Raw genomic sequence first — 26,231 nt, forward strand, 5'->3', positions numbered from 1 at the left:
GTGAGGGGGGTGGACAAGTGAATGGACCCTGGTGAGGGCCAGGGCACAGGCAGGGCCAGGACAGGAAGGGACAGCAGCAGCGTGGGGAGGGGTGGCCTAGGGCTGAGCCTGGGGACCTTAAGGAAGGGACAGGGCAGCTCCAGACTTCCCTGGAGCTGAGGGACTGCCTGAGACGGGGGTTTTCAGTTCTAAAATGGAACAGTGCCAGGCACACTGGACCATTGGTCACCCCGGAGTAGGGCAATCCAGAGGGGTCACCTTAGAGATGGTGGTACCAGGAGGGAAGCTGATGCAGGGGAAATGAGGCTAGGGGTGCTTCCTAGTGGGTGGGAGGGAGAAGGGAGCAAAGGGACGGGTCCATGGTGGAGGGGTACACACTGGGTAAAGGCCGTGCGAGGAGAGAATTCGAATTAGGAGAAACCCCGGAGTCGATGTCAAGAGTTGATGCATTCTTCCTGTCTAACCTGCTCTTTCTGTACCTGGGAAACTGAGGCCAGGGAAGACCGAGAAGGATGGTGGCAAAGTTAGAACTAGAAATGGCTTTCTGGATACCAGAGTAGGGAGTGGCCAGCTGACTCAGCTCCCTGAAGGCCCACTGGGACCGAGGGATGGTGGACAAAACACCTGTTCTCGTGGACCGTGAGGGGGTGAGGAGGAAGGGAAAGCAGAGCCTAAGGAGGGGAACTGGGGACGCATATCTCCCAACCAGCTGCCCTGGTGGAGTTAACAGGGGAAAAGGAGCTTAACACAAAGCCCCACTGACCTGGGCTGGCGGGAGCCTCTGGGTCTCCAGGCAGCGTCAGCAGCAACCTGGAAAGACGACCCAGCGTAGGTGGACTGTCCAGTGTAGAAATCTGGTGAACAGCGCCGGGAAGCTCTGAGTCCTGGGCATCCTGTGTCCCTGTCTTCCAAGACCCTCCGTCATCAACTGCCATCGGAACCCAAAGCTGTGGGCTTGGCAATTAAAGGGCCAGTGCTCCTCACCCAGCTTGCTGCCTGCGGTGGGGACACCACAGCATTTCTGACATGTGGTCTGTTCTTCTGCCACCTCCTGGCCAGTGCTCGAGTTTAGTAGTCCAATGTCCCTGACGAAATATTTATCACTAGATAACTAAAGATGGCTTTTCAAAAGCTTCAAGTCCTATGAGAAGGTAATGTACTTAATTTAAGCTCTGCCACCGCCATAGACCCTCCCTGACTATTCCTGTTGACACAGGTTGCTCTCTTCTTTTAACCCTCATCACTGGCTTTTCACTTATTAACTCACTCATCCATCATCCATCCATCCACCATACATCTATGCATGCATCCCTCCATCCCTCCATCCCTCCATGCCTCTACGCGTCTAATCATCATCCATCCATCCATCCATTCATCATCCATCCATCACCCATCCATCCATCACCCATCCATCCATCACCCATCCATCCATCCATCCATCCATCCATCCATCCATCACCCATCCATCCATCCATCCATCCATCCATCCATCCATCACCCATCCATCCATCCATCGATAAGCATCACTGCATATTGTGTAGTCTGGTGGTTGGACGTGCAGGCTCTGCCTTGACTTCCAGGGTTGTGCCTGCTGCATGTGGGTCCTTGGGAAGCTTCTTAACCTCTTGGAGCCTCCATTTCTTCATTATCAAAAGGAAAGAAGGAACCCCTTTTATAGGCGTGTTGAGAAGGTGCAAGGAGATGACATGTAACAAACTTACTGGAGAACTGAGCACACAGGCGCTCCTCCTCCTCCTCCTCCTTCTGTCATGCTGTGACACCTGCCAAGAGTGCTGTGAGGAAGACTCCAACCCAGCTCAACCAGGAGCCACTGAACCAGCAATCATAAAGAAAGATGAGTGTTTCCCCTGGGAGGATGTGGAGGCGGGGAAATGTAGCCAGGAAGACTCACTAGTTTTGGGGGTCAGAGAAGGAAGCCCAAGTGGACATTGGCTGGGGTGGGGAGGAATGCTCTGGGAAAGAGCCTGGAGGAAGGATCTGCTTGAGTGGAGAGGGTGCCCAGACAGGTTCACATTGTCTGGTTGATGGGACAGCCTTGAGGAATGTTGTATCTATAAAAATTGTTCATGAAAACACATTCATTTTCCAATTTGCTCCCATTGGCCAAAGCACAGTAAACGTTCTGAAAAAACAAATCTCCAAAATGTTTTCCCCTTCTCTGTAGTTTTTATTCTCCGTTCAATTTCCATTTGTGATTTTTCTGAGTCTGATAACGTCTTAGGAGGGATAGAAAAGGGTTTAAAACTTAGATAAGTTTTTTAAGTTTTTGTTGAATTGCTTTACCTGCTGTGTTGTTCTCAGGATGTTCGTTATGACTGCAGGAATGGATTGAAAAAACACTCAACCAAGTTAGAGGATTTTCTCATTTTTACGGGAAGTTTCTATCTCTTGGGGGAGGGAGGTGAGACCAATTTACCTGGGCATCTGGTCTGAGTTCTGTGGTCAGGACCCATGCCTTGCACCCCTGCAGGGTTGGAGGCCCGGGAAGTATATTACACTTTGGATCTGGGGCTGAAGCCTGGGGTGCACAGTTTGGGGGTGGTGTCAGGCTAGGCGGGGAGGCCAGTCTGGTAAACTCCATGGCAGAGTTTGGATTTGGACCTGAAGGCAATGGGAAGCGAGCTCTGAGTCTTAAACCAGGAGGTGACAGATCAGAGCTGGCGTGTTAGAAGTTCTGACGGCTTCAGAGAGGTTTGAAGAAGGCCAGTTGGGAGGCGGAACAAAGGCAGGCAGGTGGATGGAAGTGCCCCTTCTTTATGACTGTCGAGATTTGGTTACCTTCGGTGGTCACTGCCTCACCCTCCAGGGAACGGGCACAGGTGAGTGGGCCTCCTGGGCACCGAGATCCACACGGAGCTGTGCTGGGGCCAGACAGGGCCTTTGCTGCCCCTGCGTCCTCCGTAAGGTGGGGGCTTTCGGACCAGCTACCAGTCTTGGTGCCCGTGTCTGTAACCACACCCCTCACTTCCCTGGACATTTCCATTTCCAATGCTCTGTCCTCCTGTGTGCACACTTGCCTGTGTCATAACCGGTGTCCCCATTTTTAACTGGGAAATAAGAGACTGCATGTCACTGTACCCAGGGCCTGGGTTGAGGCGTGGGGGTCAGACCCTGCCCACCCCCGAGAGACTCTAGGACCCACACGGCAGCAGAAGTGGGGCGCGGCGGGGCGGGGCGCACGCACAGGGCTTCAGGCCAGACCAGCGGCTCCGGGTTCCCCGGACCCCGCGAGCCCTGCGGCCTGGGCGGCCCGTGCACCCTGGTAACTGGAGGTGATGCTCCCCGGGCGTGACATCACCTTGCAGGCAGCAGTGCAGCCCGCACGCAGCGCCCGATCGCCTCGGCCGTCCCCGTGGGGGGCCTCAGCAGGGGCAGGTGCGCCGGGGCTCTGGGCGGGAGGGGCAGGAAGACCACCCAGCAGGCAGCCCGCGCTGCGGGAGGGCTGGGGGCGCCCCGCCGGCCTCGGGAGCCTCGTGGAGCTCGGGGTGCTCTCAGCGGAGCGGGCAGGTAAGGGTCCCGGTAACGGAGACACTGCGCGGAGAGCAAGGCCGGGCAGGGCCGGACCCCCGGAACGCTGCGGCTCCCATCGACAGGACGGACGCGACCCCAGAAGAAACAGTCGGGCCCTGGCTGGCCCTAGGTTCCCGGAGGGGAGATGTGCTCCTCCTCGGGAGCGTCGCTACGGGGCGAGCTCAGGATGTGAGCATTCGCGGGACACACTAGCACTTTTCTGTAGCGTCTTTGTACTTCAGTGTTTAGAAAGTGCGGGAGAAGAACGGCCTGCACCGGCCACCTTTGGGGTTGACGCGTTTAAGCAGGAAGCGCGCGCATCACGCTGTCCCTTTAAGGCGTGGGACCCGCCCGAGGCTTTCTGCCCCTCGCCGCTCGCCGTAGCGCCCCTCCGAAAGGCCGGCTTTGTGCGCTTGCCCCGCCCCCAGGCCGCCCCGGCCCCTCGCGCACGCGCACCGCCGGCCCAGTGCCGCCTCGTCGAGCTCGGCCTGGCTCCCGCCCAGGCGGCGGCTGATGCGACTCCCGGAGCGCCCGCTCCCGCCCGCTGCGGCCCGGCAGGTAAGCGGGGGCCGCCCGTCCTGCGGACACGCGCATAGGGTGGGGGCCCGACGCCGCTGCACCGCAAACCGCCGCGGCCGCACGTGTTCCGGCGGGCTCGGCCTCGGCCCGGGTCCCGGCCTGCGGGGCCGCTCGGTGCAGACGCCCGGGCCCGCGCCGCCTCCTTCCCGGGTGTCTGCCGAGGCCTGTTCCCCGCCGGCACGGCCCCGCCCGCGGAGGCCCGTCCTCCGGTGCAGACGGGTCCCCCGCGGTCCCCGGGCGCCCGGCGCTCACCCACGCGGCCGGTGCTTGGAGCTGTGATGACAAGCCCGCCGCCGGGGCCCGCGACGTCTGCCCGGCTTCTCCCGAGCCCCCGGCGCCGGGGCGGGCGCGCGCCCCCGGCCTCCCGCGCAGAAGCGCGCCCGCTGCTCCCCCCGGCGAGGCGCCGGCTCCCAGGGTGGGGTCCCGGCCGCGGGCCCGCTGTCAGCGCGCGGGCTGCCCGGGCCTGGCCGGAGCCCTCGCCCCCGGGGCCCGCCGCTCTGCGGGAGCCGCTCCCCGCCGTGCTGCCCCTTCCCGCTCGGGTCCACGCACCAGCCCCTGGGCGGGTGTCGCGCCAGGCGCCGCCTCGCAGGTGGGCCCGGCCCCCAGAACGGAGGGGCGCTAGCACGGCCGTGTGTGCCCGCGGACCCCGCGGGGGCCGGCCACCTTCTTGTCCCCACGTCCCCGCGTCCCCCCACCTGCGGGCCCAGGCTCTGCCGTGGGGCCCAGCAGTGTGCTGCTCCCAAGCGGTCCGCAGAGCTGTCCAGGGCCCGGGAGGCCCGGGCCTGGGGGGCAGGTCCTGGCCGACAGCCTGTGCGCCCTAAGAGGCGGCAGGTAGTGTGTGCCCTGGGGGGGACCCCAGGTTGTTCCCGTCCACCGCAGACCCTCCTTCCTAAGGAGCGAGTCCCTGACCAGCTTCCCAGTGGCCTCAAAACCACTGTTGCACAGTCACCTGAATGTTGATGAGAAAGGCCACGCTTCCCCCTCCTCCTTAGGTAGAACCTTGGGCATTGAGAGCAGAAGTCTGTTTTGTCGAGTCCAGCTGCTTTTTGCCCGTTAATGTTTTGCTGGCCCAAGGGTTGGGTGGGTCGGGCTGCAGCGGGGAGGGGCTGGGCCCCTTTTAAGACCACCTGTTTGTGTTCCCTGGCCCTCACCTGAGGACAGCCAGTTTTGCCCTGCCTCCTGGTGGGTCTCAGTTTTTAAAAAGAAGCTGTCTGCGCCTCCTGAACTGCCCTTGCACCCTAAATGAAGCCTTTTCTGTTCCCACTGGTGCTTCTCCAGTGGGCACCCCACGGGCCACCTCTCTCAGCCCTTGCCTGGCCTGGCGCCCTCAATGCCGGTTCTGGGAAACACTTCCCGCTCTCTTCCTTAGCCCTTCCCTTCGCCGCCCTTGTCCAGCTAACTTAGGACGGCAGCTCTGGGGCGAAGGATAACCACCGTGCAGCTGGCACTTACTGAGCATCAGCTGTGTGCCAGCACTTTGCCCCCTGGCAGGTTTACCCAACCAGCCCCTCCCCTCTCCGCTCAAGGACCCGGGCTTTGGGTGCAGTGGGCTTTGGGTGCACTGGGATCCGTCTTGCTGCAGGTAAACAGCCATGTTTGCACGTGGGCTTTGCACCGCGGTGTTAACGCTGTTATTTGTCTCCCTCCCCTCTTGGACGAAGACCTTCGGCATGCTCTTGTTTTGTATGGCTTCCACTTCACCTTGGTGTGAGGAGGGGTTGGTGCAAGCTTTCAGTTTGAAGCCCCAAGTGAAAATTCACAGTGTATAAACTTACTAAAGGTGGTGCCAGCTCCAGGAGCTGGATGGCCAGTGGCTTCCCTACTTGCAGAATCACCTAGTGTGCTGTGAGGAGTATCTGCGGAATGGAACCTGTTCCTGCGAGAGGAAACAGTTGCTTACGCACAGCCTTTGGGTAGTTGCCGCTGTCGGCGGTGAACCCTAATTGAGCTGCAGCCTGTCCCCTCCTCTGCAGCGGGTCTTGCTTGCACGGTATCTGTGCGTACTTCAGGCCTCAGCAGGCAGGCCTGGCTCTGGTTTGGGCTCTCGGGCCGAGTCTCGGAGTTGCCTCATCAGGACAGAGAGCCTTTCGAGCTGTTGGCCTCCTGGAAGGTCCTGGAGGCAGCCGGTGTCTGCAGCCTGCACATGGCAACAGTGAGGCCCCCAGCCGAGGGGACTGCTGGGGGAGCTCCTGCTTGCCGTGGCTCTGAGCACCATTGCAGCACTTGAGATGCATTTGAGGATTTGGATAAGTTCCAAACGCAGTCTCCTGTAATTTGGCATGTTAGTTTCCTGACAAGAAGCCTTTGGTGGGTGTTTTTAATGGATAAAGAGCTCTTTGAAGAAAATTGCATTTTGTTTGCTTGAACGGTGCTCATTCCTGCAGACCTGTGGGTAGCAGAATAGGAAGCATCCCTGGAGGTGGGGCCTTTGATTATGTTGCCAAAGGGGCCAGAGCAGGGGGTCTTAGCACATGAAAAGCGTTAACAGGGAGTTAGGTTAATAGTTGGGCTCCTCCGTTTGGAGCAGTGTCCCTGCTACAGGGCTCAGGAAGGTGGTCCCATGGTTTCTTTCCTTTTGCCTGGAAATTAATTTTTAAACTGTGGTGTTCTTATTGGCCTAGGTTCCCCCACTGTAGGTTTCGATTAGCAGACAGCTCTTCCCACTGTGGGTCTTCTGTTTGGAGCAGTGAACCTCCCTGTCCACCTTTCCCTGCCCGGTGGGCCTCAGAGCCATGGCAACGGAGGAGAAGAAGCCGGAGACGGAGGCTGCCAGAGCACAGCCCACCCCTTCCTCGTCGGCCACGCAGAGCAAGGCACGTCCCTGAGGGCTCCCGGGGAACTGCAGAGGGACATGAGCTGGAAGGTTCTTGGAAGTATCGTTTCAAGCCCCTAAGTCTCTTCTCCCCGCCTCAGTTAAACAGTGCCAGTTTTGATTCGACGACCACATACCAAACCAGTGCTCGCTGTGTCGGGGTTTCCCAGACCTGTCCCCTGGGGAGGGGCTTTAGCAACCACACAGCTCCTTGGTCCTGCTTGTAAGAGTCACTGTAGGACCCGGACAGTAGGCGTTATGAAGCACCCCCACCCTGGCCCACACTTCTGACGCCCAGGCCTGTCTGCAGACCCTCCCGTAGAGAGTGGGCAGCAAACAAAACCTTTCACCGAGGGACAAGCCTTCGGGTTTGCGGGCGCTGACCCAGGGCTGTCAACAGTGTCATGGTGCTTCCCATTGCAGTGGGGTGGGGATTGGGATGGTGGAGCCCCGCCACTGAGGGCTGGGTGGGGGGGGGGGCTGCAGGACAAGCAGGGTTTTTGAGGGCAAAGAATGAGCTCAGATTTAGGCACGTGCAATTTGAAAGGTGACATCCAGACAGAGAGTGCTAGTAGGCAGGTGAATTTGGAACTCCATGGGTGGGTCTGAGCTTGAGATGAAGCTTCGGGAATCAAAGTCAGACTGGGAGTCAGTTGAACTGGATGGGGGTGCGGGGTTGCTTTTTGCTGATTAGTATCGTCTCTTCAACAGCCTACACCTGTCAAGCCAAACTATGCTCTGAAGTTTACCCTGGCCGGCCACACGAAAGCCGTGTCCTCTGTGAAATTCAGCCCGAATGGGGAGTGGCTGGCAAGTTCATGTAGGTGTCAGGGGGACCATAGCTGGGGTAGAGGCTGTCTGAGCTGCAGGCGGGACACCCAGGGATGGGGGGATTGCTGGGTGGGTGCAGCCAGCGTGTGTCTGCTAGCTTCCGTGGCAGACTATAAAATCAGGCCCATTGCCGCTCTGAAGTGGCAGGCAGGGGTCAGGAGAGGGGGAGGGATGCCCGAGGACGGGCCGTTCCTGTGGGTGGCACGTGTTCAGGGTTCCTGAGCAATTCACGCTTTCCCAGGGGCTCGTGGGATAGCCCAGATTTGGGACTGGATGATTGGACAATCTCAGTTGTTTTTTACTTCTTTCTTTCAGCTGCAGATAAACTCATTAAAATTTGGGGTGCCTATGATGGAAAATTTGAGAAAACTATATCGGGTCACAAGCTGGTAGGTTTGGGTGCCATACGCTGCTGACTGCTGGGCAGTGGGGCTCCAGCGAGCAAGTGGATCGGGCCCCTCTTTAGGGCTTGTCAGGTTAAGATGTTAAGTGCCCCCCTGAATTTTTTTTAGTCTTTACCGTGTTTGCCTGTTTTTGAAGCGAATGCCTTTGACGTCCCCAGACGAGCCCCTTGCGAGGCCTGGCAGAGCCGCAGAGGGCATGCTTTTTTCCTCAGGGCCCGCATGGTGTTTCTCTCTATGGCCCACTCTAGCGAGAGGTTTCGAGAGTGGGATGACCGTGCTTTGTGTCTTTAGTTGGATGTTGGGGTTTGACCTGTGTTGGTTAATTGTATTTCGTCCCATCAAGATGGTGACCCTGTGTGTTTCTCTCCAGGGAATATCAGATGTGGCCTGGTCATCGGATTCCAACCTCCTTGTTTCTGCTTCAGATGATAAAACCCTAAAGATATGGGACGTGAGCTCGGTAAGCCGAACTCTTGCTCTCCCTCCTGGTGAAGTGTGTGTGGGTGGCGAAGGGGCGCTGTGGGAGAGGCTGGGGTGGGTTTGGGGAACAGCCAGGCCTTGGACGGTGTTGTCGGCAGGTGTGCTTTGCAGCTGTTGTAGGTTGGGTGTTGATGGGTCAACCTGACACCAGTATTAGTTGCTGGGAATAACAGTCTGACAATACTTCATTTTAGGGAAAGTGTCTGAAAACCCTGAAGGGACATAGTAATTATGTCTTTTGCTGTAACTTCAACCCCCAGTCCAACCTCATCGTCTCAGGCTCCGTAAGTGCTCTGGTCTCTCCTGGTGGGAGGGGTGGGAGTGGCCGTCGCGTTGCACGTTGTAGCAGGACCTGGGGCGTGTAGGCGAGCGTTGCGTCGTTCTCTGCGGCGCACGGGGGATGATGGGGTGGTGCTGGCTGGTCGTGGCTTCCAGAGGGTCTGTCAGCTCCTCTGCTCCCTGTGGAATCGCTTTACTCTCTCTCTGTCTTCAGTTTGATGAGAGCGTGAGGATATGGGACGTGAAGACGGGGAAGTGCCTCAAGACGCTGCCCGCACACTCGGATCCAGTCTCAGCCGTAAGCCCCTCCGGCCCGGGGACGTCTAGTTCTGATACTCTCCCGGCAGTATAGAATGATGGTCAGAGATGGGGGGTGGGGGCCCCCGGCAGATCCCACAGCCCTGTGCCCCGTGGAAGGACAGGCTGTGGCAGGGGCACCCCCGAGCCAAACCTTACAGGATGGGGGCCGCCAGGCCGGAAGGAGGGGCCACACGTCGGGGAGTGTGGCTAGGAGCGAACGCGAGTTTCCAGTGGCGTTCTCTTTGAGGGGGGCCTGGCGGGGTGACCCCGTCGTGGGTGAGGGTGCTGGGCAGGCCGGGCCCCTTGAGCGTGCTGCATGTGTTCCGCGTCCCGCCGCGTTGCAGGTGCCACCAGTGTGCAGATGAGTGTGCACGAGGCAAACCGCACACGTGTCATAAGTCACTCCCTTTAAAAACTGGCCGAAGTATTCCTGTGTGAAGAAAGAGCCTGAGGTGGTTTCGTAGCCAAGTCTGCCTTTTGAAAAGCAGGAGGCCACACGTGTAAACAGTCTGTTTGTTGTCACTGAGCAGGTGGTGCTTCTTTCTAAAGTCGTGTGGGTGAGTGCTTTTCAGCCTTCTCAGCCTTGGAAGGCCATAGTGGGCCCTGACCCGTACAGGACGTGTGGCGTGTGCTGCTACGGAGGAGACAGCGGGGACGCGAGGCCCAGGGCATGGCCCTCGCTGACCCAGAGCCACCGCCAGTGCCCGGGGGGGGGGGAGGAAAGGCGGCCTGACCCTGTGCCTGCGCCCTCTGGTGTGGGTCACGGTCCGAGTAGAACTGGCTTGCACACAGGTGAACACACGCGAGGTGACCAGGAAATGTGTTGAAAGCGTCCTGTTTGCGTCACAGTGGTCAGGGAAGCTGAGGTGGGGTCTGATCTTAAACAGTGGTCGGATTTTGAAAGCCTCTGTTTCTTACAAAAGTAACGTGAGCTGATTAAAAAACAGGCAGTGCAGCGAGTGGAAGATGAGTCTGCTGCCCTCCCAGCCTCCAGGGTCAGCTGCCCGCAGCTGGAGTCTGCCCCCTGGGCGCTTTGGGTTTTAAATGTCTTTCCCACTGTGCCTCCTGGATCTAAAGAGCGGTGCTTCTGCTCCAGAGCTGCTGCTCTGCGAGTGTTCCTGTGCTTCAGGAAGGTGCCTGGGACGTCCCCATGTCCCCGCATGTCCTGCGGCCCCTGACCTCTGGCACCACGCGCCCTGTGGGTCGCGGACACGGTGCCAGTCACCCCAGGGAGGCTTGTTTGTAACTCTCGCTTTTCCCAGAGGGCGTGCAGTACACACGTTCCTTTGAAGCTTGATGTGCGCGTGTGGCGATCTGTGCGGGGCAGACATTACACACGCGGTAGCCGTGTCCGAGTACACACGCTGAGCTTTGTGTGCCACACGTCTTGCAGCTGGAGGCCTCCAGGATGCTGGTATTCTGCTGGCTCCCCCACCTCAGTCCCTCCCCACTTTTTCCGGCCTCTGTCCCCTCCTGCCTGGACGCCTATCTCAGCTTCTTCCATGCAGTCCCCCTCCTGTGCCTTCTCGTCCTGCACCCCTCGCCCCGGCCACAGCCAGGTGGCCTGTTTTCTCCTTAGCTTCGCCCACTGTTTCCTGCCTCGGTGCTGTTGCATGAGCTCGTTGTCTCCAGGCGTCCCCTCCGTAGGGAGCTCCAAGTGTCTGTTCATCTGAGTTGAGACTTGGCGTCCCCATTAGGTTCTGTCTTGTCACCTTTTATTTCTTCATAGCATTTATATTTGTTGATTACCTTCTGGAAGGTACCATATGGGCTGAATTGCCTCTCTGACACCTGCATTTGCCTTCGGTGATACGTTTATTCCCACTAAGATTCATTTGGGAAAAAGGAGAAAAGAAAAGCTCAAAGATAAATCAGAAGAAAGGGACTTCTCAGGTCGGAATTTCTTTACCACAAGGTGTGTCCCACTTTCCCTTGTCATGGGCAGGATTAGGCCTTCGGATCACATAAATGGTGTGGGAGTATCGTAAGTCAGCCTCTGGCACCAGCAGCAAATTGAGGGTCACCGTGCCTGCGGACAAGGTTTGGAGCAACCTGGATCTCGTTTCTGTCCCCTCTGCGAATCGGGGAAGCTTGAGCCGCTGGGGCGTTCCCAGCGTTAGGTGTGCGGGCCTCCTGGTTCTCGGCACTGTCCGGGCAGGACCCCTGAGGGAGAAGGCCGCGAGTCCGTTCGTGGGGTACTTGCTGAGTAAGTGGGTTTGCTCTCCTGAGTTTTGTTGCCTCTGTAAAGTAAGGTGAGGGGAAGTCATTCTTAGCCACTTTGGGGTCTGGCTGCCTTCACCGCAGCAGCAGGTCCACACACAGGCTCGTAGGCTCGGCCTCTGTCCGGCAGGCGAGCGCGTCTTGGATGGTTGGTTGTGTTTGTTTGTTTCCAACAGAACGTTTCGTAGTAAGTGATTTACCTTGTCAAGATGTGTTTCAGGGTTGGTTTTCTTTTTGTGGTCCAGTCATCCATCGTAAACAAACTTGCGTGAGACACTGGGTAAAAAGGATCATTTCATCCTTGCTGCGTGCGTGTCTGCGTTTTCAGGAAATCAGTAGAATTTAAAGCAAACGTTGGTGTATGTGTGTGTAGCAGGTGCACGCGTTTGCAGTGAGCGTTCACGAGTGGGAGGGCCGCTCGGGTAAGAAGCAATGTGTCAGTGGTCGAAAAGTAAGTTGCTTTTTTCTCCCCACTGCTTCCCGGCAGGTGCATTTTAACCGGGATGGATCCCTGATAGTCTCGAGTAGCTACGATGGGCTCTGGTAAGTGCACACACTTTCCTCGGTCAGGCAGCATGTGGTTAAAGGCCTCCTGACTGGCTGGGCCTCTGGGTGTACAGCGGGGGGGGGGGGGGGGGGGGGAACAAGGTGTGGCAGGACAGACAGACACACAGTGCAGCCTCAGGTGGTGAAAATGCTGCTGAGGCCGACAGTGCGGTGGGGGTGGCGCGGCCGGGGGGTCCTCCCCTCAGAGGCCCTGCCAGGTGCTTCCGGGCTGCACCGGGCTCCGCGTACACACACCCAAGTGTGCACGTCACAGGTTCCCGGCCTTGGTGCGCAGAGGGGAACGTGCTGACAGCTGAGCAGCCAGTGCACCAGCCTGGTGTCCTACTGAGGAAGAGTTAGGGTCCAGCAGGTGGTGACAAGCACCATATCCAGCTTAGTCTCAGCGAGTCATGCTTGTAGGGCACCATTTTCCAGCTTGCACGTGTTCATGTTTATGAGAAATGAGGGCAGATGCAGAAATATATGTCTTAGATTTAACTCGGCGAAATCCGTGATGGGGGTATGAGCGCGTGAAGCGTTCGTTGTACTGGGTTTGGAGAGATGGCATCGTGACTCACTGGGAGGGGACAGCACGGTGGCAGCCACTGGCTGAATTGATGACCCAAGCGGAACGTCCCAGTTACAAGGGAGAAAGACAGTGTGACTAGAAATTTGCCCACACTTAGCAAAAGTAACATAAAAAGAAAATAGAGTAACTTAAATAATACATGTGACAACACCTGGGAGGAAAGGAGACGAAATGTATCAGGTGTGCCTGGAGCTGCAGAATTGGCTGAATACCCTCCTCAGAGGCCCCCAGGCTTGGGCTAAAAGGCCTCTGACTCCTGTGTTATCTTCGGGAAAGGTACCTAAAACCAAGTGGGCACTACGGGTTTGACACGCAGGCTGGGCAGATGGTGTTGGGCAGATCGAAAGCAAAGAGCAATGTTAGTTAACATAAGAGGGATTTAAAGATGGAGCATTAAGCAGGGAGAGAGAGACACGTCACGAACCAGGCGGCCTTGATGAAAATGACTGAGAATTCGAAACCTTTGCACTGAGCGGCACAGCAGCCCAAAGTGAAAACTGGAAATACCGGAATGCAAACCTGACACGTGACTTTTAGACGGTGACAGAAGGGGACCTAGGACTTAGCAGACATGGGCGATAGCATGGGCTGCGTGCTTGCGGGCAGGAAGTTGGGTACTGCAGGCAGAGAATGAATATTTGCTTAAAAGCAGGGACCAGTTGGAATTGCTCGTACACTGGTTCTAAAAGCTTTCTAAAGAAATCAGAAAAATAAAAAGCATACCAAGAACGTGGGAGGAGGAAAATTATGAAGTTAAAAGATGGAGAGAGGGGGAAGATGACAAAACAATCGAAACACTGTATTCTTGAATGAGGCCAGTGAATAGTTAACCCTTATAAGCCCAAACAAGGAAAAAGCAAGGATGAGCAAGATGAAAATAGGGTGTGGGTGGCCCACCCACAGGGAGGAGGCTCCACGTCTCGGCAGCCCTGGGACTTCACGGTGGGACTTCACGGGACTTGCTGTTTCCTCAGTGGACTGAGGACGGGGCACTTGGGGGACCTGTCACCAGTGAGGGGGCTGGAAAAGGGGACGGAAGGGCTAAACGTGACAGCGGGCCCTGTGATCTTACACTGGAATTCACTGAAACGGCAGAAACTTCGATGCCTGTTGAAACTTCTGACCGCAGGAAAGGCTGGGGCGCCCCTACTACCCTGTAGAGCTAGCGCCGCCCTCCCCCCACACTCGGTTCCTGGTCCGAAACGAAAGCCACAGCAGACACTTCGCTCGTGTAGTGTCAGTGTTGGGATTCCAGAGAAATCGTTAGCAAAGTGAGCCCAGCAGTGCATTACAAGTAGTATTCCACGACCAGGTGGGTTTGCTGGGTAATGACAAGATTGTGAAAATAATAGTAAATGTCAGGAAAGCCATAATCTAACTCATCATGCCAATAAAGCAAGGCAGGTAGCCATATAATTTATTACCAGTAGAAGTCAGGTCGGCAGCTGGTAAGAGCCAGCAGCCCTTCCTAATAAAAACAGTAACATAGGCCAGGATTGTCGTCTGTTTACCAGAAACTTTTAATATCTTGTATGGTAAGTGGTGACACCCTAAATCCATTTTTACTAACGTCAGGAGCAAAACAGTCATGCCATTTCCCCGGTCGTTCAGTGGTATTTGAGTTTCTAGTTAATGTGGTAAGAAAATAAAAGGAATTGTATGAAAACAGGGTGGAGATTGAGCTCTTAGCAGCAGAGGACGTATTTGTATGTTTCTTATTTAAAAACTGCCAATACGGCCCTTGACAAACACCAGCTCGTTTAGCCCCCATACCAGTGCTGTGATGGGGCCACTTAGTTTTCACCGTCCCGCCTTTCAGTTGGGAAACTGAGGCAGGCGTCAGCGCTTACCCCGTTCCTCTCTGTGGGTAAGTGACAGCCAGGGTCCAGCGCATATGTCTGGCCCCAGGGTCCTGCCGGCTACAAAGTGCCACCCAGCCTTTGGCCAGGGAAATGCTTGGAAACTGATAGTTTTTCTCTCTGCCAGGAGTTACCAGTAAGTGGGTGACAAAACAGTTCCGCATGTGATAGTGACAGAAACGTTAGGATACTTGGCAACGTGTCTTAACAAGAAAAAGCAGGACCCACGTGGAGAAATGGGTGACCTGACACCAGAGACACAGCGTAGAGCCGAGGACCCAGGACGAGGCGCCGGACCCCACACTGGTGCATAAAAGGGGGCCTCCATCCTGGGCAGGCGCCCTTCGACCCCATGCCCAGGCCGCCACCTGGGATCCGTGCTCCACAAGTGCAGCCCCTGATACACAGTGGTGTTTCAAAAATGGTGTTTCTGGAGGAAAGTCTCAGAAGCTCCGAAACTGGACCAATGTGACGTCCACGCCGGGAGCATCGACGCTTAGAATAGGTTCGCCTTTGAACTGAGGGCTGTTCAGGAAATTGCATGTGATCATCTATTTTCATATAAAACGAACTCCCGAATGGCTCCGTGCTCGGCGTGTACGTGCGCCTGGACACCTGCAAGGAACCAGGCAGGGCTGCCAGCGCCTCCCCAGGGCCAAGGCGGGTGGGGGGGCTGGCCATTGTCCGCGGTGCTTTCTCCCGCTGTGGACGTGCGCCTTTGGAAGAGAAGCAAGCGCACACGGCGTCCGAGGGTGCAGGGCCACTTCGGTCCCTAGCACATAAGACTGTTCAATGAACGAGTGAAGCATACCTGACAAAATGAAGGCGGGAACGTGTTGGTTGTAAAACTGGGATCTGATGAAGAACGGTGGGCGCACACGCTGTGTGCAGTAACGCGCTGTTGAACTGTGTTTTGTCTTTGCTTTGCAGTCGGATCTGGGACACCGCGTCGGGCCAGTGCTTGAAGACGCTGATCGGTGAGTACGGGCGCCTGCCTCCCGCTCTGAGGTGGCCCAGCTGGGGGTGCTCTCCTGCGCTGCCTCCCACCCTCGCTCTCCTGTGGTTTTCGGGAAGCCTCTCTTCTGTCCTGGATCTGCTCCCTCGGGCTGTTCTGTCACCCACCAGCTCCTTCCTGACCAACGGGGGCTGTGCCCTGCAGTGTCCTTGGAAGGACCTCTGAGCCCTACCGACTCCGCTGGTACCTGGGACCCTCGGGCTTCCTCCCTGGCCGCGGGCTGTCTTCTCAGATCATTTCTGGAGCAGGTGTGATTGGCCCCACCCGCCAAGGGTGCAGAGGGGTGGGCGGGAAGGAGCCTGGAGGAAGGCACTATGGTCTCTGCAGATGGCGTTGGAGGGGCTCCTTGGGGACGAGGGGAGGGCGGCCCTGGGCAGGGATGTGACGTAATGCAGTGGGAAGACAGCCTGGCCTGGGCGGGGCGGGGGGTGTGGGCAGGCGGGATGAGTCCTGGGAAGGTTCTGACCAGGGCGGTGTTGCTGCTGGACGGCTGCTCACCTGAGTCAGCCTGGAAACCTCGGCAGTTCTGGGTTTAGGGCAGAGCGAGGCAGGCTGTAGCCTTCTGGGCTGTAGTGAGTCCCGCGTGCAGGGAGGGACATGGCCTACCCGAGAAGGCGCCGCCCCTGAGCGTCCTTCCTACACGTGGCCGTGAGTCCGCTGGGGCCACCACAACACAACGCCGGGCTGGGGGCTGCAGCGACAGACTGTCCTCCCCAGTTCTGGTGTCGTCAGGCCTGTCCTCAGCCTTCTGGGTGTGTGCTCGCACGGTGGCTCCTCTGGGAATGTGCCCTGGGTGTCTTGATCTCCTCGGCTTCCAGACACCCGTCGGCTTGGACCAGGGCCCCCCGGAAGGGCCTCCTTCGGGCTCAGGCAGCGCGTTGGAGGCTGTCTCAGGTCGCAGCACGTCGGAGGTGCTGGGGTTCGGGCTTCAGGATGAGGGTTTTGAGAGGACTCAGTTCGGCCCTAACAGCGGTCTTCGTGGTTTTCTTGCTTTACGGGCCACCCTTGGGACGTGCAGCCTTACTTCCCACAGCGACGTTGCACTGTGTGTCAGCGTCCTTTCCCCAGAGGCCTGGTGCCGCCACCTCTGCTGGGTGAAGTGCTCGCTCTGTGTTTAGCATCATTGTGTTAACACATTTAATCCTCGTGGCCACCCCGCAGCTGGGCGGGAAACCGAGGCCTGGGGAGGTTACTTACGTAGCCCAAGGCTAGCAGCAAGAGCCCCAGGGAGGCAGGGGCGCAGGGCCGCCATTTCCCTGCCTGGTTCTGATTTCAGGTCTAGGGAGTTAGAACTTTCTGGACTTGAGCCAACAGGTCCCATGACACTTTGCTAACCACAGGGCTGGGGTTCGCACTGTCGGTACCCCTCACCTCGTCTGAGTTACGTGCTGCCTTCCCGTGGAGTCCTGGGACCCGAGGGGGCTGTGAGTGGCCTCACGCCTTCTCATGTCCTTTTCAGTGTCTGGGACCGGTCGGGTGTGCAGTGGCCGGTCCCGGGTCCTCCGAGGTGGTAATGCCGCTCTCCCCCGGTGCTCGGGACACCAGCCACCCTTGTTCCCACACCAGGGTACCCGCCCCCAATCCTCTCCTCCTCACTCAGGCCAGGGAAACGCGCTCCTCCCAACGCGAGGCTTAGAGGAGCGGCACATAGCTGGGAGTGCCGACCCCTTGTCAGCTGTGAGAGGGTTAACGGCTGAGCCCCGTGGAGGCCCTGACCTGGATTTCCAGGGCCACCCGGGGTCAGAAGCGAGGATGTGGGTGTATCGTGAAGGTGGTTTCTGGAGGGAACTTAACAAATCTTGCTGTAACTGAGTAACAGGAAGATGTGAGCTTCTCCGCTGTCATTTCCTTGTTCCCCGTAGTTGCTCAGCCGAGCTGGGGGTTTTGTACATGGTTGCACGTGAGGAAGCTCGTCCTGAGTCCCAGTGCTGTCCCCTGCCGTCCCAAAGCCTGGCAGCCTGAGTAGCTGCAGGCCCTGTGCTGCTCGAGCCTTTGTCACGGTCACTGGGCCCGTGATGGGCCCGCAGGCTGGAGGAGCATTGACATGGCGCATGACTGCATGAGGGGGGTGAAGGGAGGTGTAGCCGGCTCCTTGGGGACTCTGACCAGCGTGATGGTGCTGGCACCGGTGGCAGTGGCCTCACTGGGACGGCTCTGTGCAGTGATGGGGGCGTCCTCCTTGCTGCTCCGGCTGCGGCCTCAGCAGCCTGGCATCAGCCTGTCTGTTTCCCTACAGATGATGACAACCCTCCCGTGTCCTTTGTGAAGTTCTCTCCGAATGGCAAGTACATCCTGGCTGCGACCTTGGACAAGTAAGCGCTTGTGCCTCTCCACCTGCCGGGGAGCCTCTTCCTACCAGTATTAAACTTCCTGAGCCCAGTATGGACCCAGACCCTCCTGCTGGGCTCCAGCTTCCGGGATGCTGGGGTGGGGGAGGGGCTGTCTGCCAGGGGGCGAATCTCTGCGGTGATGGTGTGGCCAGGGCAGCCTCCCCCGGTCCCCTCTCTGGAGGGGCCATCCCTTTGGGTTCTGCCCCAGCACCTTGGCTTGCCCCCACACACGTGGGAGATTTCCCCATCAGTCAGACTGTCGGCCTTCTGCCGTGGGAGGTCCTTTACCCTGTGTGTACTTGGGGCTGTGCTCCCTCCCAGCTCTGCGCCCCCAACGTGGGAGGGCTGGGTTCCTGCCCAGGGCCAAAGGAGTGCTGCTGCTTACCTCTGTTCTGGGGGATGCTGGAACCAGCAACCCTACATCCCTTTTGCACGGGAATGTGATGACCACATACTGATTTAGGGAGCTCCCAGCAGCTTCCTTTAAAAACGTCTGTCTTTGTCTTGTTCTTTTGTTGTTTTTGGTTTATATACCACATATCAGTGAAATCATAGGGTTCTCTGCTTTTTCTGTCTGACTTATTTCGCTTAGCATTATACTCTCAAGATCCATCCATGTTGTCACAAATGTCCCTATATCATCTTTTCTTACCTCCGAATAGTATTCCATTGTGTATATGTACCACAACTTCTTTCTCCATTCATCTATCGAAGGACATTTTGGTTGTTTCCATGTCTTGGCCACCGTGAACAAAGCTGCAATGAACATTGGAGCACAAGTGTCTTTATGGAAAATGTTTTCAGATTTTTGGGGTAGATACCAAGGAGAGAGATTGCCGGGTGATATGGTAATTCTATTCGTAATTTTTTAAGGAACCTCTACACTGCCTTCCACAACGGCTGCACCAGTCTGCATTCCCACCAACAGTGGATGAGGGTTCCTTTTTCTCCATAGCTTCTCCAACACTTGTTACTATTTGTTTTGTTGATGATAGCCGTTCTAACTGGGGTGAGGTGATATCTCATTGTGGTTTTCATTTGCATTTCTCTGATGATTAGCGATGTTGAGCATTTTTTCATACGTCTGTTAAAAACGTAATGTCTGTCTTTGAACCACAAGTATTTGGGATTCTTGCACTGTACTGGGATGTCCTTAGATCAGTGGACGCCGTGCCCTGCCCCCTCGGCACCCACACTTGGACAGGGTGAGGGGGTGCCCTGCCAGTGGCTTTGCTCCAGACATACGAGCAGCAGAGGGGCACAGAGACAGCAGACGGGCCTCAGAGAGACCCCGGAAATGTGTGGTTGACTCACCCCCTTTCTCTGCCTTCCAGCACGCTGAAACTCTGGGACTACAGCAAGGGGAAGGTGAGCAGCTGGGAGACGGCCCGCTTGAGTTGGGGTTGTGCAGTATTCCAGGCTGTGGCTTTGCTTGGTGGCAGAGCTGAGCCGGAGCTGAAGCAGAGGGACTCAGAAAGCCAGCTCCACTGCGTTGGTTTCGTGCCCATTTCTTAAAGATGCGGGGTTTGCGGCCTGCAAGTCAGAGCTCTGCGCACATCGGTTGTGTACTGTAGGTGTTTAGATGCTTTTCTGAACCAAGTGTAGTCGGCCGTAAAGTGCCTGCTCTCAGAATTGGGGAATTATCTGGAAGGGGGGGAAATCATGACGATGGACAGAGACTGTCACCTTTGCCGTTTCAGTGCCTGAAGACATATACCGGTCACAAGAACGAGAAATACTGCATATTTGCGAATTTCTCCGTTACTGGTGGGAAGGTGAGTTTTCTCCAGCGTCCTTTCCAGATTGTCCCGCTGAGAGGTGACCCCGCTACAGGTTGGAACTCTTAAAGACGCTTTCCTTGCCCACAGAACAGTAGGAGTTAGTTTTTTAACCAAAATGAAGTCGCATGACAGTAAAGCAGTGGTGACTGTCACTCAGCTGTGGGGGGTCTTTTCACACCTGCTTCTGGCCCCGCCCATTCCGTCACGGAGGCGGTGGCGAGGGGCTGTGGTAACCGATCAGCTGGGGTGTCCCTTTAAGTCAGGGGCATGGCACAGCCTTGTCCCTGGGGGACGGCTGGTTCAGGCGCCCGACCGCATGGTCCTAACAGGCCGTCCAGCCCTGAGTGGCTCTTCACTAGCACGTCTCAGGGCTCGGTCCAGGTGGAGTACAACTAGAGTACACGTGACATTCAGCTGAACTGTAAGCGACGCAAACTTAGAAAGTGGTCATTGAAGAGAACACTTTATTTCTTTTCTTTTTAGAGATAAAGTTGGTCATGAATTACAAAATTCTAACCTATGTTTACACAAGACTTCAAAATATATGAATCAAAATGGACAAAATTGCAAAGACCACAAAACTACAACATCTATAATAATGATTGGAAACTTTTAATAACATCTTTGTAATTGATAAATCAAACACAAATAAAAATTAGACGGGATATATAAGATTTGAAAAACACAATGTTTGTCCTAATGAATATATAACTTTGTATCCAACAATTCTAAAATTCACGTTCCTTTCAAATTACATAAAAAATTTATGAAATTGAGAACATTTTATATCCCAGAAGTCTGGCGCGTGGCATGCTTCTCGGGTGGGTGGGAGAGCGCAGGGCTGGCTGGACTCGGCGAGGCGACGTGGGCTGTCCTGACAGGGACGGAAACCCAGCGTTTCGATTCCAGCACAGTAGCCCCCGGAAGGGAGGGTGTGAGTTGGGGGGTTGGAAAGTGATCCCGTCCGGTCCACACAAGCAAACTCTGACCTAGGTTTCTCATGTCGCCCTCCCTTTCCGTTGCTGCCCCGCCCAGTGGATTGTGTCTGGTTCCGAAGATAACCTGGTGTACATCTGGAACCTTCAGACAAAGGAGATTGTACAGAAATTACAGGGTCACACAGGTGAGCTGGAGTCGGCCTTGTGTGCAGAGGCGGGTGCTGGAGAAGCACAGGCGAGACAGCGTCTCATTGTGGGGGCGTCCGAGTCCACCTCTTGCCCCTTGGCCCTCTCGTGGCCTGGGTTTTGTCCGAGCTCCCAGCTGGCCGGGCTGGTCTCGGCTTTACCTTCCTCTTCCCGTCCGTCTGCCTGGCTGCCCAGCCGGACGTCCACACGACTTCTGTGGCCGCTTAGGTCCAGACTGGTGCAAGGACTGGGGACGTCCTCTGGCCACCGTAGGGCTCTGACCCGTCTCCCAGGCAGCTGAGGGGCGGCCCCTTCCTGGTTCCTCAGCACCTGCGAGTCTTCCTTCTCCCCACCCCCGCACCTGCTCCCCTGCCCTCCGGCTCTAACCTTCTGCAGTCGGTAGAAAGTGGTAAGTCACACAGTCTCCCCTAAAAGAGCAGCCCCCGCTAAAAAGCTCCCCCCAGACTGATGCTCGGTCTGCACTGTTGGCCTGCTCTCCCCACAGGGCTCACTGCTCTTTGCAGGCAGCCTGGGCGACACTCAGGGTTTGTGGGAGCCATGTGGGCAACAGGTAAAATTCAGGGGTTCAGTCTATGTGAAAGCTATGAGTACGTTATGCGGGCCGACCCCAGGTGCCCGCTCGTGACAGGTGATGCCCCACCTGGGGGATGGCCTTGGCTCAGAGATAGCGGCCCCCTCAAGTGCCTTGGTTCCAGCTGTGATGGGAGGCAGTGGGAACACGGGCTCTGGGCCCAGGGGAAAGTGCGTGTTGTTGGTGCAGCGAGACTGCCTGTGGCAGCCGCCAGGCGTGTGTGTGTGCACGGCACAGCGCAGGTCTGCCCTGGGGCCGGCTCGAGGGCATGCTGCCGGCCTCCCCCTGCAGATGGACTGGTGCTCAGAGGCTTCTGCTTCACGCAGCTTTCCAGGCCGGGGCTCACCATCCTGTCGGCCCACTGTCCTGCTCCGTGGCCCCCGGGCTCCGTGTGCTGGAGGGGCGGGCAGCGCAGTGCTTGTCACTTCGGTAGCACCCGGAAAGCTCGGTGCCGGGAAAGGCTGCGCGAGGCGGTGGTCAGCGGCTGGGTGGGCCAGGCTGGGAGTGGGAGTAGCTCCCCGCACCAAGCAGGGCACCGTTCTTGACTGTCCCTGTTTGCAGATGTTGTGATCTCGACGGCATGCCACCCAACAGAGAACATCATCGCCTCGGCCGCGCTGGAAAATGACAAAACGATTAAGCTCTGGAAGAGTGACTGCTAGGCCCTCGGGTGCCGCGGGAGGGGCTGGCGGGGAGCGGCCCGTTGGCAAGGGCGAGGCGTCTCAGGGCTTGCCCGGCCCGGGGCCTGGGGGCCGCCTCTGAAGGGGAAGTGTTACCACCAGGAAGTTCTAGAAGGTGACATTTCTTGCCAATTCCTCTCACACTGTCTGGGGAAGAGTTCTTAGTCTGTATTATGTTCAAACAGTCAACAAAAGTTTAATTTTTTATTACAAAAGGGTGAAGTTCAAATTACATGAGTTGTGTTTTTTTCCAGTAAGTGTTCTGTACTGTTCTTGACGTTTTCTTACCCAGTGCAAGCGCTGTGCCCAGTCGCCCCCACGGCCTCTCCCAGCCCGGCCTCCGCTGGGTGGGTCCCCTCTCGTGTGTCCAGTAGGTGCTCTAGCGACACGGTTGTCACTGTCATCGGTTCCTGCCTGTAGTAGTTCCCAGTGTATTTTAAAGTCTTTCTGGAAAACAGACCACTGTGAGGTTATCTCCGTGTACAAAACCTTTTGTATGTTGGGAACTCGTAGCCGCTGTGCTGACGGCATGGTGGTGGCTCTCACTAGTCTCCTGTTTGTGTCCCTGGTGTTCACGCCACAAGCAGCCACAGGCTGTAAGAAAAGGTAGGATTATGTGCACGGTTGCAGCCGCCGCAATCATGCGAAGCTTGTCTCCACTGGCTGCTGTATGAAAAGCCTCCGACTTGGCAGGAGGTTGAAAGGACTTTTCCTGAGGCCCTATGTCCCCCACGATGCATGCGTTCTTTTCTTGTCCTTCGGAAGCCAGGGGCCACAGAGGACTAGACTTCCCGCAGCTTAACCGGGTGAACGTGGGGCTGGGGGACGTACTTAGTTGCAAAGCAGCCGGCGACCCTGAGACGCACTGTTGACGGTTGCAGATGGCTGTCTCAGGGGAGACCGGGGCGTAGGACGTGCCTCAGTTCTAGGATGAGACTCTGGTCTGACGGGCTCAGGCTGGTGCCCTCCCCCATTGGCAGCCTGAGGCCCGCAGGCTTCGTGGCAGGCCTGGGAGCTGGCTCTTCAAAGGGCGGTGGGTGTCATCCAGCCACCTGGCCCTCCCCAGCAGGCGGACCTCGGTGGGGGTGGTAGGACTGCAGAGCGGTTTGCAGCTGCTGCCAATCCACGGGGACCCTTGGGGACCCCTGCGTGCAGTGCAGCAAGGCCCCCCCAGGGCTTCGAGCCCCTTCTGCCGGTGCCGGGACCTTTGCGGTGGAGGCTGCCTGCCGCACCTAGGGGAGGCCCTAGAGGTGTGTTCCCACCTGGGGCTGGGGTACAGATGGCCGACGTCAGCAGTCTGCCTTCCAGCCCACTCTGCTTTCCTAAGGTCTAGATTCCCCGGGTCCGGGGTTCTGGATGGTGCGAAGTGATGGAGGAAGCCCGCAGGACCTTTAGTGGGACGGGCAGTGGAGGAAGTTGGGGCTGCCCCTAGTTTTCCTGGGAGCCCTCTGGTGGCTGCTGTCACATGGAGTAGCATGACAGTTCTAAAGGCATCTGGAAATAAGCTTCCTACAGTTCCGCATCCTCTCCTTGGAAGTTGATGTACCAGTGGGTTGTCTGTTCTAGGAATGAGCTGCTGCGGTAAAATGGGTTCAGTGCTCGGGCTGGGACCCGCGTTTGCAGCGTGTTTTGATAGAAAATGCTACAGTTCTGTGTGTCAGAGTTCCAGTGGCTCTTCCTAAGAGACGACGAGGTCCCTTCAGCTTTGTTGGTCCTGGTGTCATTTTGCCCCTGGAAGGGGGGTAGTGGTGCGTGCGGACACCGTGTCCTTGAATATAGTGTATTTTTTCTACATTGGAATTCTCTGTTGTAGATTTATGTAAAAATACTTTCTCTTTTGGAAATAAAGATTTTCATGTCTTGTAATTTTGTCTCGGAAGAATTTTTTTACCTTATGGTGTGGCTGTTATCTGGGGGGGGGGCCGAGGGGCAGCAGACATGGCCCTTTCCCTGCTCTAGGCCAGTGTACTCTGGTGGAAAGTTCGTGGTTTTTTAAAAAATAGCCTTTCTTACTATTGAAAGTTAGGTATGTGTGCTAATTATCAACGATGTATAAAACAAATAGGTAAAGACAGTAACTCACCCAGATTCCCACGACCACTAACATCTTGGGGAATATCTTCTAGTATATTCATTAAAAACAAAACTATTACGGATAATTGGGAACAAAAGCCATCCGAATTCACAACACTTAACGCATCTCGGTTCGTGTGCCCCTCCCTCCCGTTATTTGTGTATAAATCCCAGGCAGTTTATTATGTGAGCAGTGACTACACAGTGTCTAAAGGAAACTTCTCCAAAAGCAGGGTCACCACAATACCACATTCACACCTAAAATATTCTTGAATCAAATATTTGGTGTCCAGATTTTCCCAGTTGTCTTACTGTCTTTAAGAAGCTAGGTGTGCACGCACGTTGGCTCGTGATTGAGCTGGTGCTCCTTGCTATGGTTGGGCACGTCCAGCTCCTTAGTGCTTCCCTCCCCAGGCATCAGGGACCACAGGTCCTCCCTGCAGGCCCCAGTCTGCGCCTGGACTGGGGCTCCTTTCTCTGAGCTGCTTCTGAGTTGGATTCCCAGCCGAACGGAGCTTCCCGGTGATGCTGGATTTTTAAACAGTGGAGTCGATTCAGGTTTTACTTAATTTGGTGAGCCTGTTTCTGGGGATTGAGTGTCGTTCTCTGTCAGCCTGGGAGGAAAGCGCTGGAAGCAGTTGTGCTGGCCCCATTCCCGCAGGCCGGGCCGCCCCGCACGCAGCAGGCTGCCCTAGGGGCAGGCGGGTCTCAGGTGAGCGGGCTGGAGGAGCGGGACTGGCATCCAGAGAGCGGGCCATCCAGGTGGGGCTGAAGGCGCAAGAGGGACAGCACTTCCCGCGCCGTGGCCAGGGCGGCCAGAGGGCCCGCTGGCTGCCTGGCCTCCGGGAGGCTGCGCTGCCCACCTGCCCGGCTGGGCAGGGACGGAGCAGGCGGCGGGACGTACGAGGTGCACAGCCCGGAGGGAAGTGAACGGCAGCTGGCCAGACGCCTTCCCTCACCGGCGGGGAAACCTGCGGGTGTCCCGCCGCTGCAGAAGAGAATGCAAACGCCGCCCTTGCACGGAAACCAGTGCCCGCGCGGGTTTGTAAACGGACTCAAACCCGGCAAAAGTGGTGAGGCCCCGCAGGGCAACGGCCACTCAGCTTTGCAGCGCGGGCGCTCGCGGGACACGACTCAGGCACCGCCAGCTCCGCGCGCGGAGGCTCGGCTCTCCAGTTTGGCCTGTGTCCAACGTCGCGCAGTCTCCGACAGTAAACGCCACCAAAGGGGGTGGCAGGAAGGAGGGAGGCCGCAGAACGAGGCCGCGGGGCGGGGCGGGCGGCACAGGCTGCGACCAGGGGACGGAAGGCGGCCCAGCAGAGCAGACACTCCTGTGGGCGATGCCAAGCGGCTCCAAGCCGAGTCGCGCGTGTTTGTGGGCAGCGCTCCCGGGCGTCCCATCCGCGGTCTAATCGCACCGCGCGTGGCGCACACTCGTGCACCGGCGTGTCCCTCGCACAGGCTCACACGTTGGGGGAAAGAAAACGAAAAACAGTGGTTAGATGCCACGAAGTAGGTGGCAATGCCTTAACCGTATGCGTGTTGTCAGGCCCGAGGGCCTCTTCCATCCTTGTCAAGGGGAGTGCTAACCTTCTCTCCTTTCATACAACACGCTGCAGAGCCCGCGCGGCGCGCCACTTAAGGGCCGGCGCACGCGCCGCCTTTCGCTCATGGCGACTTCGGACGTGTGCTTCAGATCCATGACTAACAGTGTCCGCATCCGACGGGGGGGTCCATATTCATACCAAATAGTCTACATTCATTTTAGCGTCTGAAAAAACCCCTATTTTTTCGTGCTCTAATATATTCATAAAACCAGCCAACCAGAGGCTGGGAGAAACACCCGGAAGTCCTCAGCGTCCTTCAGCAAATTAGATTCCCCCGGAAACAAAACAGCAACACGCCTAGAGGACGGGCGGGAAACGGCTCGGAACTTTCTGCGGAAATGGAAGTGGTCTGTAGCGAATCAGAGGACGAGGACGGAAGATACGCTGCACGGACTTCCGGACGCGGCCCGGCGCTTGGAACTGTGGGTGCTGGGGAAACGTGGGCGCGCGGCACGCCACCGCGCATGCTCCGCGCCCGCTGCGCTGCGCTTTCGCTCGTGCTCCGCGCGGCCCGGGGACCGGGGTTCGAGCCCCGACGCGGGCCGCTCTGCGCGTCCAGTTGTCTCCTCTGCCCTCTCCTCTGAGCTTTAAGGTGTAAA

At 57.1% G+C, this 26,231-nt stretch overlaps 1 protein-coding gene across 2 annotated transcripts; it reads left to right on the forward strand.

The window, feature by feature from the left end:
- Positions 1 to 3,194: 3,194 nt before the first annotated feature.
- On the forward strand, positions 3,195 to 23,817 carry WDR5 (WD repeat domain 5). Of its 2 annotated transcripts, none has more exons than XM_081067329.1 (14): positions 3,195 to 3,396; positions 6,732 to 6,923; positions 7,634 to 7,742; positions 8,069 to 8,142; positions 8,528 to 8,617; positions 8,832 to 8,921; positions 9,131 to 9,214; positions 11,924 to 11,979; positions 15,361 to 15,407; positions 17,682 to 17,757; positions 19,110 to 19,143; positions 19,476 to 19,550; positions 20,592 to 20,679; positions 21,834 to 23,817. In XM_081067329.1, the coding sequence occupies exons 2-14, from the start codon at positions 6,843 to 6,845 to the stop codon at positions 21,932 to 21,934; spliced, it is 1,005 nt and encodes a 334-aa protein (XP_080923455.1). In that variant the 5' UTR covers positions 3,195 to 3,396; positions 6,732 to 6,842; the 3' UTR covers positions 21,935 to 23,817. The 2 variants fall into 2 exon arrangements, with proteins under 2 accessions (XP_080923455.1, XP_080923454.1); XM_081067328.1 differs by lacking the exon at positions 3,195 to 3,396 and adding an exon at positions 3,967 to 4,089.
- The last annotated feature ends 2,414 nt before the right edge of the window (positions 23,818 to 26,231 follow it).

The sequence above is a fragment of the Rhinolophus hipposideros genome (genome assembly GCF_964194185.1).
Source record: "Rhinolophus hipposideros genome assembly, chromosome: 11".
In the NCBI taxonomy this organism is placed as follows: Eukaryota; Metazoa; Chordata; class Mammalia; order Chiroptera; family Rhinolophidae; genus Rhinolophus; species Rhinolophus hipposideros.

Bases quoted from the DNA above. Each gene is read 5' to 3' on its own strand.
- WDR5 (XM_081067329.1), top strand. From the start codon at position 6,843: ATGGCAACGGAGGAGAAGAAGCCGGAGACGGAGGCTGCCAGAGCACAG. The intron at 8,922-9,130 runs GTAAGTGCTCTG...CTCTGTCTTCAG, and splicing joins ACCTCATCGTCTCAGGCTCC to TTTGATGAGAGCGTGAGGAT. The intron at 11,980-15,360 runs GTAAGTGCACAC...TTTGCTTTGCAG, and splicing joins AGTAGCTACGATGGGCTCTG to TCGGATCTGGGACACCGCGT.